Raw genomic sequence first — 15,031 nt, forward strand, 5'->3', positions numbered from 1 at the left:
AAGAATCAAAGCTCCCCTCGTATTTTGCATCTGTGACTTCAACCACCGCAGAAAATCTGCATTGCTGTGGGTAGATTCCCCCGGAATTGGGAGGGAGAGTGATAGAGTTCTTTTGCAACAGCTGGCTGGAGGAATTCTACCATCTTTTATTAGACTCAGCTAAGAGTTCCCCCAACACACAAACGCATACAGACACACACACACACAGCCTCTGTGTGTGTGTGTGTCCCTCCTGTTGGATCGAAGCCAAAGCGACTGGAAACATGGCAAAGAGAATCAACAGGGGACGCCCTCCGCAGATACTACCCGTAGCCGCATAGTCCAACGTATTCATTAAAGTCCAGCATCCATCCGCTGTTACTTATTTATACATTTTGAAAGAACGGCGTGGCACGCACTCGCCTTATTTATGTGTAGGACGGGCGCCACGCCGTTCGTTCAAAATCAAATCTGAGATCATCTCTAACAACGCCAGTAAATTTTAAAAAAATAGACTCGATTGAAGGAGCCAAGAGAGATCTGGAAAGGAGTGTGGAAAATCTGGGTAGATTTTTGCAAGGGGGTTCAAATAGCATCTGATTCCTTGAATGGAGCTTACTCCCAGGCCAAGGACCTCAACATGATCTTAATTCCCATTATGGTTTAAGTGGACATTGAATAGAAGAACAGTAGCTGAACCCAGAATAACAAAATATCAGAGTGGGGAGGGACCTTGGAGGTCTTCTAGTCCAACCCCCTGCTCAAGAAGGAGACCCTATGCCAATTCAGACAAATGGCTGTCCAATCTCTTCTATTATTACTACTTCTATCTCTACTATTAGTCTTCAGAAGACTAATACTACATACTATTACTACTACCTCTGTCTCTATTACTAGTCTTCAGAAGACTACCACTACTATATATTACTACTACTTCTATATCTACTATTAGACCTACATACTACTACATACTACTACTACTATATACTACTACTACTACTACTATATACTACTAGTCTTCAGAAGACTACCACTACTATATATTACTACTACTTCTATATCTACTATTAGACCTACATACTACTACTTCTATATCTACTATTAGTTTTCAGAAGACTACTACTACATACTACTACTACCTCTATCTCTACTATTAGTTTTCAGAAGACTATTACTACATACTATTACTACTATATCTCTACTACTAGCCTTCAGAAGACTATTACTACATACTTACTACTACCTCTATCTCTACTACTAGTCTTCAGAAGACTACCACTTCTATACACTACCACTACTTCTATATCTACTATTAGTCATCATAAGACTACTACTACATACTACTACTTCTATCTCTACTAGTAGTCTTCAGAAGATTATTACTACATACTATTGCTACTATATCTCTACTACTAGTCTTCAGAAGACTATTACTACATACTATTACTACTACATCTATCTCTACTAGTAGTCTTCAGAAGACTACCACTACTCTATACTACTACTTCTATATCTACTATTAGTCTTCAGAAGACTACTACCACCACTACATACTACTACTACTACTATCTCTACTAGTAGTCTTCAGAAGACTAGTAAGTCAGTTATTTAGATGGTCCCTCTATCTTTTAAACAACTTGGTCTATTTTTGTATGGATTTGGGGGTTCTTGTTTGTAAACTACTCAGAGTCACTTGGGTAGTGAGATAGGTGGTGTGTAAATTTCATTAATGAATATAATTTCGTGGCAGGGCAAATGTTCCCACTAACCCCATCGAAATACAAGATATATCAACACTTAAGATGAATGGACATAGATCTGTGATGGTCTATGGCATGAGCCAGAAGTGGCACACAGAACCCTCTCTGTGGGCACGGGCACCATCACCAGCTGCTCTTCGGGTTTCCGGTGTGCCAGCCAGCTGGTCTTCATGGGCGCCAGAGCACTGGAAAATGGCTTGAGAATGACCCGAAAAATGCCCCCAAAACAGGCCATTTGGGGGCTATTTTCCAGGCCGTTAGGGGGCCTTTTCCAGATTATTTTTCATGCCATTTTTGGGCCCTATTCAAACTATTTTGGCGGTCATTTCTGGCCCCAAAACTGGCCTGAAAAACAGCCCGAAAAAGGCTGAAAAACAGGTGCTGAAAAGGTTTCCCATCACAGACAGAGATCATGCAACCATAATAAACTACTGAATTAAAATCATCCAGACACAATAGATTCTGTATCAGCCTGATCTTAAGGACTCTCTAGTCTTGAATTTCAAATAGTTGCAAAATTGGAATGGAATAGCCAACGCTTCTGACTTTTTTTTTTTTTTTGAAGACCAGTAGGAAAGAAATCCTCTAAAGCAACTATGCCCCCCTCCCACCCAAGATCTGTGGACTTCAACTCCCAGAATGCCTGAGTCAGCCCTTGTTCTAACCCTAACCAATGCTGGCACAGGCATTCTGGGAGTAGAAGTCCAAGTTCGTAAGGGGACCAGTTGCTCTAAAGCAATGTTTCGCAGCTTGAAGATGTATGGACTTCAACTCCCAGAATTCCCCAGCCAGCCATTGGACCGGAAAACAGTCTTCATCCCAACAAATCCAAGCAGAGCTTCAGTGAACATTAGTTAGCGGTTACCATCGCTTTACATTCTCGTTGCGTTTCTATAAATTCTCATATTATTTCTCCAGCTACAGTCCTCTTAAGCTGAACAATCGGTAAACACTGATAAATACCCCCCCCCTTTTCTTCTCCTGCAATGTCGACCACACATCAAATATCCCACTCGTTGTTTAGCTATCCAAGATTTTAAAAAATTCAGCAAGGGAAGACAATTTTCAAGCCACAATGCCCATGATTTAAGATATTAGCTTTGGGGAGACAAAATTGCAATTTTTATAGACCTCTCCATTAGCAGTTAGTATTTTGGGTGTTTTATCATGATGGGATTTCCCCACGCCATAAGAAAGGTGCTTCAAAGAAGTGTAAGAGCCAATTTAATTGACCAAATGTTCCATTGATTACAAAGAGCTTTCAACTTTTTTTCTTTCCGAAGTACTGGCTAGGAAAGCAACCTCAGATATCCATTAAGGAGTGTTGGAATTTCAAATGCGGGTAGCTACGTTTACTCAAGGTTTAAGGGGAAAGTAGGAGAGGAGGCTGAATTCTAAAGCACGGTTCAATCTTTGAAACGATCTTGGAAATGACTTTTGGCCTGGGATAGTAAAACTAAACTGTCCAAGGAATAATTCCAGAAGTTCTTCTAATGCTTGAGGTTGCTCCAAGGATTGCTAATTATAAGACCACTGACTTTAACGGACAAAAAGCAATGGGAGGGGGGGGGGAGAAAGAGATGGTGGGAGAAGGGGGCTAAGAAACATTCTGCCCTTCGCCCAGGCGTTATCTGCCCATCATGTTTTTGACAGTTTAGCTCTGCAGAGCTTTTAGCAAAAGAAATTAGAAATGCTGTTTGTACCTACATGGGGAAAAAAAACAAAAAAAATGCAGTCTGTTAAATTTAAATAGGAAAGAAGGAAGGAGGAAGGAAGGAAGGAGGAGGAAATGAAAGGCAGGAAAGAAGGAAGGAAGAGAAAGAGAAAGGAGAAGAGGAAATGAGGTTAACAAGCTTGTACTCAATCCAGACAAGACTGAGTGGCTGTTGTGTTTCCCTCCCAAGAATTTGGTCAATATTCCATCACTCAGGCTGGGGGGTGAAAATTTACGCCCCTCAGACAGGGCTCGCAACTTGGGGGTCCTCCTGGACCCACAGCTGACCTTAGAACACCATTTGTCGGCTGTGACCAGGGGGGCATTTGCCCAGGTTCGCCTGGTGCACCAGTTGCGTCCCTACCTGGACCGGGAGACGCTCGCAACAGTCACTCACGCCCTCATGACCTCAAGACTGGACTACTGCAATGCGCTCTACATGGGGCAGCCCTTGAAGAGTATTCGGAGACTCCAACTCGTCCAGAATGCAGCCGCGCGAGCGATTGTGGGTGCACCTCGGTACACCCACGTTACACCTATCCTCCATGAGCTACACTGGCTACCGATCAGTCTCCAGATACGCTTCAAAGTGCTAGTCGTAACTTATAAAGCCCTTCATGGTATTGGATCTGGGTACTTGAGAGACCGCCGGCTGCCAATTACCTCCCAAAGACCCATTAGATCACACAGGGTTGGCCTCCTCCGGGTTCCGTCTACTAGCCAATGCCACCTGGCTACTACCCGGGGGAGGGCCTTCTCTGTGGCAGCTCCGGCCCTCTGGAACGAACTCCCTGCAGGGATTCGGACCCTCACCTCTCTCCAGGCCTTCCGAAAAGCCGTCAAAACCTGGCTTTGCCGGCAGGCCTGGGGTTGATGAGTTCCCTCCCCTCTCGACTTGTGTGCTTGCGTGATTCTTGCTTATTTTAATTATCTGTATTTTGTTTTATGTTCCCCCCTTTTTGAATTGTTCGCCGCCCTGAGTCCTTCCTGGAGAAGGGCGGCATACAAATAATAAAATTCAATTCAATTCAGATTAAGGAAGGAAGGAACTGAGAGGAAGGAAAGAAGGAAGGGGAAGAGGAAATGAGAGAAAGGCAGGCAGCCAGGCAATGGACAGAAAAATGAAAATGCCTTCATTAATGAGATAGACATAAAATTTTATAGATTGTATTCCTTGCAATCTATTTTCACAAGGCTACCCCTTTAACCAGATGCACAATCAGTTTATTTCTCGGCTTTGTGGATGATCTTTCTCCCTTTCTCCAATCCTCTGTGTTTTCCATGTTTATCTCCCTAGTGTAATTGTTCTTTTTTTAAAAAAATGCTTCGTTGCAGAGAATTTTAAGACCGCGACTCATTTAAAAGCCTTTGTTTTCTTAGTAAATAATGCAACCCTGAGAGTAAGCAATTCTGAGAAATGAAGCTTGTTTGTGGAAATATCCCACTGGACACCCACTAATTACCCCCCTGATAATAACCGATGTGTATATTTAGCTCGCAACACTGTTCCAAGGTGCATCTCCTCTTAGGCGACAACAGAAATTCCAGCCCACAAGTTTGAAATGATGAATGACGGTGCAAAGAGGAGAAAGAGAGGTACATGGCAAAAGGGAGTGATCATTGGATGAATTCACAAGTTAATCCAAAAATAGGAAGTAGAAATAAAGGCATGTTTTAGCTATGTTGCAACCAGGAAGTTAGGCTGCACACAAAGAGAATTTTCAAGCCCTTTTCAGTGGCTTAATAGCCATCGATCGATCAATGAACTCTACTTCTAAACAATCCTAACATCGATCAATTCACTCATCCCATTTCCCAATAGGTAGCTATAGATACCTAGGGGCGCGGTGGCTCTGTGGCTGACTCTGAGCTTGTCAATCAGAATGGTCGGCAGTTTGGTGGTTCGAATCCCTAGCGCCGTGTAACAGAGTGAGCTCCCGTGACTTATCCCAGCTTCTGCCAACCTAGCAGTTCGAAAGCACGTTCAAATGCAGGTAGAAAAATAGGGACCACCTTTGGTGGGAAGGGAACAGCGTTCCGTGTGGCTTCGGCATTGAGTCATGCCAGCCACATGACCACGGAGATGTCTTCGGACAGCGCTGGCTCTTCGGCTTTGAAACGGAGATGAGCACTGCCCCCTAGAGTCAGGAACAACTAGCACATATGTGCGAGAGGACCCTTTACCTAGCTGTAGATAACACTCTCTCTCAGCCCTGCCCACCTCACAGGGGTGTTGTTGTGGGGTAAAACAGTAGCAGGAAGCAGTAGTAAATGTGTTCCCCATTGTGAGTTGTTTATTAAATTTATAAACAGTATCTGCACATATTATACACCATAAGGCAGCATATGTATAACTGGAATATAGAGCTATATCTCTAATATAGGGCAGATTTATAATGTTAAGAAGTCAGACTAGAATGTTGATTCCCTTCTCCTTTTAACCATGAAAAAAATGGGGTTTCCCCATCACTACCTCTTAATTTAATGCCCCTGTTGATAAGATTATTATGCAGATACAACCGGGTGAGAAGAGATGTAAACAGTACGCACTGAACTGCAGGAAAGGGAACTCGCTGTGACTGCAGATCCCTGCAAAGTGATTGCATTAAATAAATCAGGGGGACTGACAACAAGAAGCAATCAATCATCACCCTACAGAAAGATGAGCCAAGGAGCAAAATGTTACATGAAGTTCAGTTCTCTCTCTTTCTCTCTCTTTCTCTCTTTCTTTCTCTCTCTTTCTCTCTCTCTCTGTCTCTCATTCTCTGTCTCTCTCTTTCTTTCTCTCTCTCTCTTTCTTTCTCTCTCTGTGTGTCTCTCTCGCATTTTCTTTCTCTCCCTCCCTCCCTCCCTCTTTGTTTCTCTCTGTCTCTCTCTTTCTCTTTCTCTCCCTCCCTCCCTCTCTCTCTCTCATTCTCCCTCTTTTTCTCTCTCTCTTTCTCTCTGTGTGTGTCTCTCTCTCATGTCTCTTTCTCTCTCACCCTCCCTCCCTCTCTTTCTCTCTCTCTTTGTCCCTCTCTTTCTCTCTGACTCTCTCTTTTTCTCTCATCTCTCTCTCTCTTGTCTCTTTCTCTCTCGCCCTCCCTCTCTCTGTGTCTCTCTCTTTCTCCCTCCCTCTCTCTCTCTCTTTGTCCCTCTCTTTCTCTCTCTTTTTCTCTCATCTCTCTTGTCTCTTTCTCTCTCACCCTCCCTCTCGCTCTGTCTCTCTCTTTCTCCCTTCCTCTCTTTCTCTCTCTCTTTGTCCCTCTCTTTCTCTCTGACTCTCTCTCTCTCTCTCTTTTTCTCATGTCTCTCTCTCTTGTATCTTTCTCTCTCTTTCTCTCCCTCCCTCCATCTCTTTCTCTTCACCCCACCCAGAGAATACCCATCCATAAACAAATTCCCTCCAACCACAAAGGTCTCCTGAAGCTAATCTCTGCCTGGGAACCCTGCAAGTAGTTAATTAATTTATTTTGTTTATTAATCAGATTTATAGGGCCGCTGCTTTGAGAAGGCAGCAGGTGGAGGGCGGGGAGCTGGATTTGGCCACCTTCCTCACTGGGAGTTATGAGTCAGACTTTTGGATTTAAATCAAGCAAACCTGAGGTCAGATTTCAACCCCATTTCTGATTGAGACCAGCCCCTACATCTCCAGGCAAGGTGGTGGCAAGAACATTGGCCAGAAGAAGCTACAGAGATTAACTCCTCCAGAGCAAGGAAAGGAGACACCGATGAAACAGGAACGGTGCAACTTTTCTCCAAGGGAAGTCCATCTCGGTGTGTGTGTGTGTGTGTGTGTGTGTGTGTGTGTGTGTGTGTGTCCCACAATCACACAATCTATGGAACTGTTCAATCTGGTCTTGAAAGATGCTTCAAAGCATCTTTTGACTTCTCCTGCAATTTGTTTCCTGCATCCTAGATTTTAAGCAAACAACCCACACCGCCCTTAAGAGCGAAGTTGCAACAGTTGAGACATCGATCCTTGTTTTTCAAGACCTTCCCCGCCCCCCCCCCTCCCGCCCCCCCCCACCATCCCCAGGTCCCTTCCCAAAGGCTCTCGCTTTCTCGCCCCTTCGAACTGGCTGCCTTTCAGCACCACGGACAGCGACGGGCGCGTCCTCTCCTCCCGCGCGTCTCCTCCGCCTGAGCATCTAAGATGCTGGTTGCCAACTTCAGACCCGAGTTTGGCAGGAGGTTCCTACAACCCCAATTTCCCCGACTCGCTTTGGGCTCTCACCCCGCGGTGCTCTTCCCATCTCCCGTGTCCAACGGATCTCTTCCACCACCACCACCAGCACCCCAGGCCTTTTCTGTCCTCACCTCCAGATTCTCCAAGCGATCCTTGAGGGCTTGCATGGTGCGGGTCAGTTGGTCGACGATCTTGCCGGGGTCGCGGGGAAGATCCCCCATGGTGTCCTTGCCCTTCGCCAACTCTTTCCTCCACGGGCCGCCTTTGCCGTCGGAGCTCTCGCACCGGCCCAGCTTGCCGCTCAGCTCGCGGATGGTCTCCCGCTGGTTGCCGATGGTCTCCTTCTGCTGCAGGATGGTTTCCCGCAGCTGGAAGAGGGTGGCCTTCAGCTCTTCCTCGGGGGGCAGCCCTCCCCCCGCCATGGGCACCGAGGGCAGCGGGCAGCCCGGGTTGGCGGCGTCCAGCGGCAGCGAGGTGCAGACGAAGCGAGTGCCCGCCGCCGGGGTGTCTTGCGCGCCCGCCGGCGCCCCCCAAGCCGAGAAGAAGAAGAAGCCGGCCAGGATGGGCAACAGCATAGCGGCCAGACGCGGGGACCGATCTATTGCATGGAGGGAGGCGAACGTGGGAAAGGGGCGCCAGCGAGAGGAGAGTCCCGTTTTCGGCTCGCTTTTTTTCCCCTTCAGAGAAAGCCCGAGGATGAGCCTGGAGTTGGCCCGGACGCGCAACAGCTACGGGAGTCACCCGTCCTCACGTAAAAGCATCAGAGCCAACTCCGCGCTCCGCGCAATCCCTTAAAAATGCCCAGCCGTCTCGGGCGGGGCGGGAGGAGCGAGGAAGAGGGCGAGGCAGCTGGTTGGCTGAGCGCTCATCGCAAGCCACGCCCCCCTTGGCCCGGGACCATGAAACCGTGAGAGGCGGGGACGGCGGGAAGGCTTGTGATTGGCGGGGACCCAGAGAGAGGAGCGTCTGGAAAAAGAGTTTGCATTCATTCATTCATTCATATATTTATTGGTAGGGAGGGAGGTGCAAAGATCCGGGCGGCCGCTAAGGGGCAGGGACGGGGTACTTTTGGGAGTCTTTAGCCTGCCATCTGTTGGTCGTCCGAGTTTGTTTTTTTTGTTTTTTGCAGCGTGGATCGGGTTTAGTTTTGCATTTAATGCTCTCGGGCGTTGCAGATTAGAGACATTCGGGGAGGTGTGTAGCTAGTGAATTCGCCCATCTTGGTTAGTTTTAACCTGGTTTCTTGGTTTGGGGGAGGTTGGAACCATGGGTAAAAGCCAGCCCCTTTGGTTAGGTTGGGGTAGGATGAATTGGGTGGACCCAGAGAACGTGTTTATGATGTAGCCCGGTGACAGAGGTTGTGTGAATGCGAGCAGTAGGGAGATTCTGGGAGATTTTTGAATGCGAGCAGTAGGGAGAAAAATCTCCCAGAGAAGTTGGAGAAGTTGCTCTCCCCCCAGTCCCCTCCCCCTTTCCTTTCTGATAAGGGATTTTTTTTTTTTTTTTGCCAGGATAAGGGAAAGTGAGTATCGGCTTGAAGGATACACAGAATAGATTGGCTTCAGTTTTGCTTCCCCAATCCTTTATCTCTCTATATAAAAGCGAAATACCACCCACACGCCATCACAAAATCTCCAGAACCATAAAGCCTACGAGCTTGAAATTTGGCATGTATGGTCCTCTTGGCTTCTAGATGCTCTCTAAGAAAGGATTTTTTGGAATGACCATCAGATCATTGGGTATTCCTTATAAAATATTAACATGCTCTGATGCTAAGGAGTTCTACACCCCCTCCCCTCCTGAAAAAAACTGTTCCAACTGCCAGTTGCCTTATATTAACACGCTCTGAAGCTGAGGAGTTAGACATTCGACTCCCCCTCCCCACCTGAAAAGAACTCTGTTCCAACTGCCAGTTGCCTTATATTAACACGCTCTGAAACTGAGGAGTTAGACATTCTACTCCCCCTCCCCACCTGAAAAGAACTCTGTTCCAACTGCTAGTTGCCTCACATTCTGTTACCTCGGTTCAAGCTGGCAGACGTTCCATTCCTTCACTCAGGAGCAGCCTGGGGCTCCTTACAGTACTAAACGTCGGTACCTCATCAAAATGTCTACGCCTTCCACCTATGGAACTGCTTCTGGACTCAAGGCAGCGGGAGCGATATTCCCTTGTGTGTTTCAATCACCGACCACCACTGAGCCAACGGATTGTGAAACGAATTTCTACTGCATAGCCCATAGTTTCAGCGTAAAGCATGGTTATCCAGCTAGGATATGTAGGGGGATATTGAAAGACTCCGGATTAGCCTGGTATTCTCCCGTATAATAGGACTCTACTGCCCATGAATCTTCAGCATCAATCTGGGGGAATTCTGGGAATCATGATTCCAGTTTAAGTGGAAAGCCCTTCCAGATGTTTCCAGGGAAGAAATATATTCCCACAAGTATTTCGTGCGCATATTTTCTAACTTCAAATGTTTCTGAGGTTGGTTTTTTTATCAAAGACGCCCAGCTGTCTGCTCTGAAATTTATGCCATCATCCGCGACAGTTCTGGGGCTAATGAGATGGCCTGTAAGGCCGCATTCACACAAACCACAAGCCATTATTTAGCCGAGATATAGGGGATAGATCATAAGGGTTGGGTCTCACCAACATGGCAAATCAAATTGAAATAAACCACATTCAGCCCTAGATAAGACAAGGGCTGTGGTCCTTGGGACTCTCTATTTTTTTTTCATTTTTCAAATGGCTAAAAAATGCCATATTATGGTGGGAAATAACTGGGAATTGCATTAAAAGACAAGACATGAACAGTTTATTTTTTCCCCGAATGCCATCACTCTGCTAAACAAATAAGTCCCAACCATTCACTAAGGCTGCATTGCTATTACTATTAATCTTCTCATCGTTCCTATCACCCATCTCCTCCCACTTAGGACTGCAGGACTGTAGCTTTGTTGCTTGTATCCTTACAATTTTTATTGATATTGTTTCCCGATTGCTTATTTGTACCCTATGACTATCATTGTTGTACCTTATGATTCATGACGAATGTATCTTGTCTTTTTATTTACATTGAGAGCATCTGCCCCAAAGACAAATTCCTTGTGTGTCCAATCACACTTGGCCAATAAAGAATTCTATTCTATTCTATTCTTTATTCTATTCATTTCTATTCTATTCCTTATTCTATTCTATTCTCTATTCTATTCTCTATTCTATTCATTTCTATTCTATTCCTACTCTATTCTATGTTCTGTTCTATTCTATTCTATTCTAACCTTATTCCATTCCATTTCATTCTATTCTATTCTACTCTATACTCTATTCTATTCTATTCTGTATTCTATTCTATTCTATGTTCTATTCTATATTCTATTATATTCTACTCTATATTCTATTCTATTCTATGTTCTATTCTATTTTCTATTCTATATTCTATTCTATATTCTATTCTATGTTCTACTCTATTCTATTCTATTCTATTCTAACCTTATTCCATTACAGTTCATTCTATTCTATTCTATATTCTATTCTATTCTATTCTATGTTCTATTCTAACCTTATTCCATTACAGTTCATTCTATTCTATTCTACTCTATATTCTATTATATTCTATTCCGTATTCTATTCTATGTTCTATTCTATATTCTATTCTATTCTATTTTGTATTCTATTCTATTCTATGTTCTATTTTATATTCTATTCTATGTTCTATTCTATTCTATTCTATTCTAACCTTATTCCATTCCATTTCATTCTATTCTATTTTATATTCTATTCTATGTTCTATTCTATTATAACCTTATTCCATTCCATTTCATTCTATTCTATTTTCTATTCTATTCTATGTTCTATTCTATTATAACCTTATTCCATTCCATTATATTCTATTTTATATTCTATTCTATGTTCTATTCTGTTCTAACCTTATTTCATTCCATTTCATTCTTGGCCAATAAAGAATTCTATTCTGCTCTATTAAAAGCCTAAAGAACAGGAATCATAGCTTAGCCCAATAATACTAATAATTCAATAGTGAACTGAGCTTTAAAACAAAGGATTGAATTGTGTCAACACTTCCTACACCCCAAATGTTTAATGTACGTAAAAGTAAAGACTTTTACTAAAAGTAAAGACTTTTACGTACACTAAACACCAACACGGTGTCACAAATCCACCAGCCTTTCTCTGCCCTCTTTTTGTAACTATAATGATGCTGTTGCTTAACAATAATGCCTTCTATTTTGGACTTGACAGCAAATCCACCCAAAGGAAGTACGTAGGATGGATGAAAACAAATGTTAAATCCTAAACCAACCAGAAGGAAGCGCCGGAAACTGGCAGAGAGGGTCACAACCAGCTATCCAAAGCAGCCGGTTAACAAGGGCCCAACAACAAGTGCAATCATGTGACCACGAAGGGGAGAGGCAGACATAACTTTAATAACAGATTGTAAGTAGCGGGTGGGGGGGGGGAACCATGGTAATTTTGAACAATTAAGGGAAAGGTTGTAAGTTGAGGCGGATGGATGGATGGATGGATGGATGGATGGATGGATGGATAGATAGATAGATAGATAGATAGAAGATAGATATAGAAGATAGAGAGAGAGAGAGAGAAGATAGAGAGAGTAGATAGATAGATAGATAGATAGATAGATAGATAGATGATAGATAGATAGAAGATAGAAGATAGAAGATAGAAGATAGATAGATAGATAGATAGATAGATAGATAGATAGATAGATAGATAGATAGATAGAAGATAGAGATAGAACATAGATAGGTAGGTAGGTAGGTAGGTAGGTAGGTAGGTAGATAGATAGGTAGGTAGGTAGGTAGGTAGGTAGGTAGGTAGGTAGATGATAGATGGATGGATAGATAGATAGATAGATAGATAGATAGATAGATAGAAAGATAGAGATAGAAGAGATAGCTAGGTAGATAGGTAGGTAGGTAGGTAGGTAGATGATTGATTGATAGATAGATAGATAGATAGATAGAGATAGAAGAGATAGATAGATAGATAGATAGATAGATAGATAGATAGATAGATAGATAGACAGACAGACAGAGAGACAGACAGACAGACAGATATAGAAGATAGATAGATGGATAGATGGATGGATGGATGGATGGATAGATAGATAGATAGATAGATAGATAGATAGATAGATAGATAGATAGATATACAAGATAGATAGATGGATAGATAGATGACATACAGATAATTTGATACTGGTTAAAAGTGAAAATTTAAAAAAAATCCTCTTTCTCAGGGACCTACAGGAACAATAGTCCATCTCAGACAAATAATAAAATGCTTAGAAGTCATTTTAGAAGACTGCTAGAGCTGAAAGAAAGCCATGGGGGGGAGGGGGGATGCCCATCGTCTTTGAGAAGCAAAGCCAATCTAACACAAGCGGGCATCAAAGGAACTCCCTAGGAAGAGGCCAGGGTCGTAAATGAAATCTTGCCTTTTTTGTACCATTCTCTTTGCAGTCCTCATCTCATTAACCTAACCTCTCACCCTAACCACACCTGCATCCAATCACAGGTATATTCTAATTTGCATAACTTTATAATTGAAGGGGTGTGTGTGAGTGAGTGAGAGAGAGGGGGGGAAGGAGGGAGGGGGGAAGGAGGGAGGGGGAGAGGGGAGGGGAGGAAGGGAAGGAATGAGGAAGGGAGAGGGAGGGAGAGAGGGGGAAGAGAAGGGGGAGGGGAGGGCAGGGAGGGGAGGGGAAGGAAGGGAGAGGGAAGGAGGGAGGGAGCGAGGGAGAGAGAGAGAAGGAGGGAGGGAGAGGGAGGGCTAGAGGGAGAGAGACTGCAATTGTGGGGCTGAGAATCGGCTTCAGTTAACCCACCCTGCCCTCTGGTGGCTAAAGAGACAGATTCGCACTCGTTTCTCGCTTTTACATCCATGCACCTGGTTAAGAGGGAGTTAAAAGTTCTGATCATTTCTTCATCTGAGGCTGTTTTTCCAGCAAGAGTGCAGAAATGGTTCCCTGTGGCTTTCTTCCGTCCTATCCCTCACCAGGGGGGGGGATCTTCTGGGTCCCCTCTAGCCCCCAATCTCCCCCCCCCGCCCCACCCCCTCTGACACCTCCTTCGTGTGCATGGAGAATGATGCTGGGATGAGTTTTGCTAGTCATTTTTGAACTGGTATCTTCCAGTCCTTGAACATTGCTATTCAATCACTGTATACATTTTTTTAAAAAAATATTATACATCTGTTCCGAAAACTAAAGACGTTATGGTCTCACAGCATCCAATTAATCATAACTGTATTCCAGGATGTAGTTTCTTTCTTACTCTTTTTTTTCTTTTTCCTTTCTCTCTCTGTATTTCTCCCTTCCATTTCTTTCTCCATCTTTCCTTTTCTTTCTTTTTTTTTATTTTCTTTCCTCTTTCCTTTTTTCTTTCTCCCTAAATCTCTTTTTCTCTTTAATTCATTTTTTCCTCTCCTTTCATTTCCCCCTTTTTCCTTCCTTCCTTCTCTTTCTTTCTTTCTTTCTTTCTTTCTTTTCTTTCTTTCCATTCAACATATTCTTTTTGGGTGTGTGTTTGTCTCTTTTCAGGGGCTCATAAAAAAAAATAATACATCCGCTCCCAAGGCCAGTAATCTGAATTATCCTTATTTTCTGTACCAGCCTGTATTGATGACTTGCAGCAGTGCCCTATTCAATAGAGATTACAATGTATAATATTCCCATTTACAGCAGGCACTTTCCTGTTGATCTTGGCGGGATGGTAATTTATATATTAAAGTCGCGTGGGAGTATCAGATGTTTTATGGGGAACGGAGGGAGCTAAACACCGCGCCACGGGATCACATTCCGTTCGCCTGGCTATTGAATACTCGCAAACAATACGTGCAGGAGAGGATTATGAGCACAAAGAATTGTTAAGTATTAAAGCAGTGTGTCTTTTGCCTTGACAGGTAAAGTCAATACAGTTGCAGAGGCCTCTAATGTAGGCAGCTGTAAGTGATGCCACATTCACTTGGAGACTCCAAGGAGAAGATAGATTGGGTTGGCGGTCTAATATTCCCCTTCATACCCTTCTGCGTGACGCGTATCTCAATCTGACACCACTCAAAAGGGGGAAGATCTAATTGTTGACAATCTATTTCACCGTCGCTGTTAAATACCATGACGATTAAGCTACAAGGGGCGTTTTCGCATTTAAGAACAGATGTACAGCTTAATATATCAGCTATTTATTGAATGGGCGGGGGGGGGGGGGAAGAATCCTAAAAACAGACATCAGTCCAAACTGTCACTGATTAGTCAAGCAGCTGCTTTAAGAGAGAAAGAAGAAAATAGCTCCTCGTAACTGATTTCTGCAAGCTAGTGATATATTTCCTTGGCAAAATAAAAAAAAAACAATATTAAAAGAGAGAGG

The 15,031-nt window shown here is 43.7% G+C and overlaps 1 protein-coding gene across 1 annotated transcript in view; it reads right to left on the reverse strand.

Annotated features, from left to right (window-relative positions):
• Positions 1 to 14,780, reverse strand: part of NPTX2 (neuronal pentraxin 2) — a 30,261-nt gene extending 15,481 nt beyond the window's left edge. Inside the window, exons 1-2 of the mRNA XM_032231000.1 lie at positions 14,687 to 14,780; positions 7,753 to 8,219 (exon numbers count right to left, since the gene is read on the reverse strand). Coding sequence (XP_032086891.1) covers positions 7,753 to 8,219; positions 14,687 to 14,780 — 561 coding nt within the window. The remainder of the gene's footprint in view (positions 1 to 7,752; positions 8,220 to 14,686) is intronic.
• Positions 14,781 to 15,031: the final 251 nt, after the last annotated feature.

Source organism: Thamnophis elegans, chromosome 14, assembly GCF_009769535.1.
Source record: "Thamnophis elegans isolate rThaEle1 chromosome 14, rThaEle1.pri, whole genome shotgun sequence".
Taxonomy (NCBI): Eukaryota; Metazoa; Chordata; class Lepidosauria; order Squamata; family Colubridae; genus Thamnophis; species Thamnophis elegans.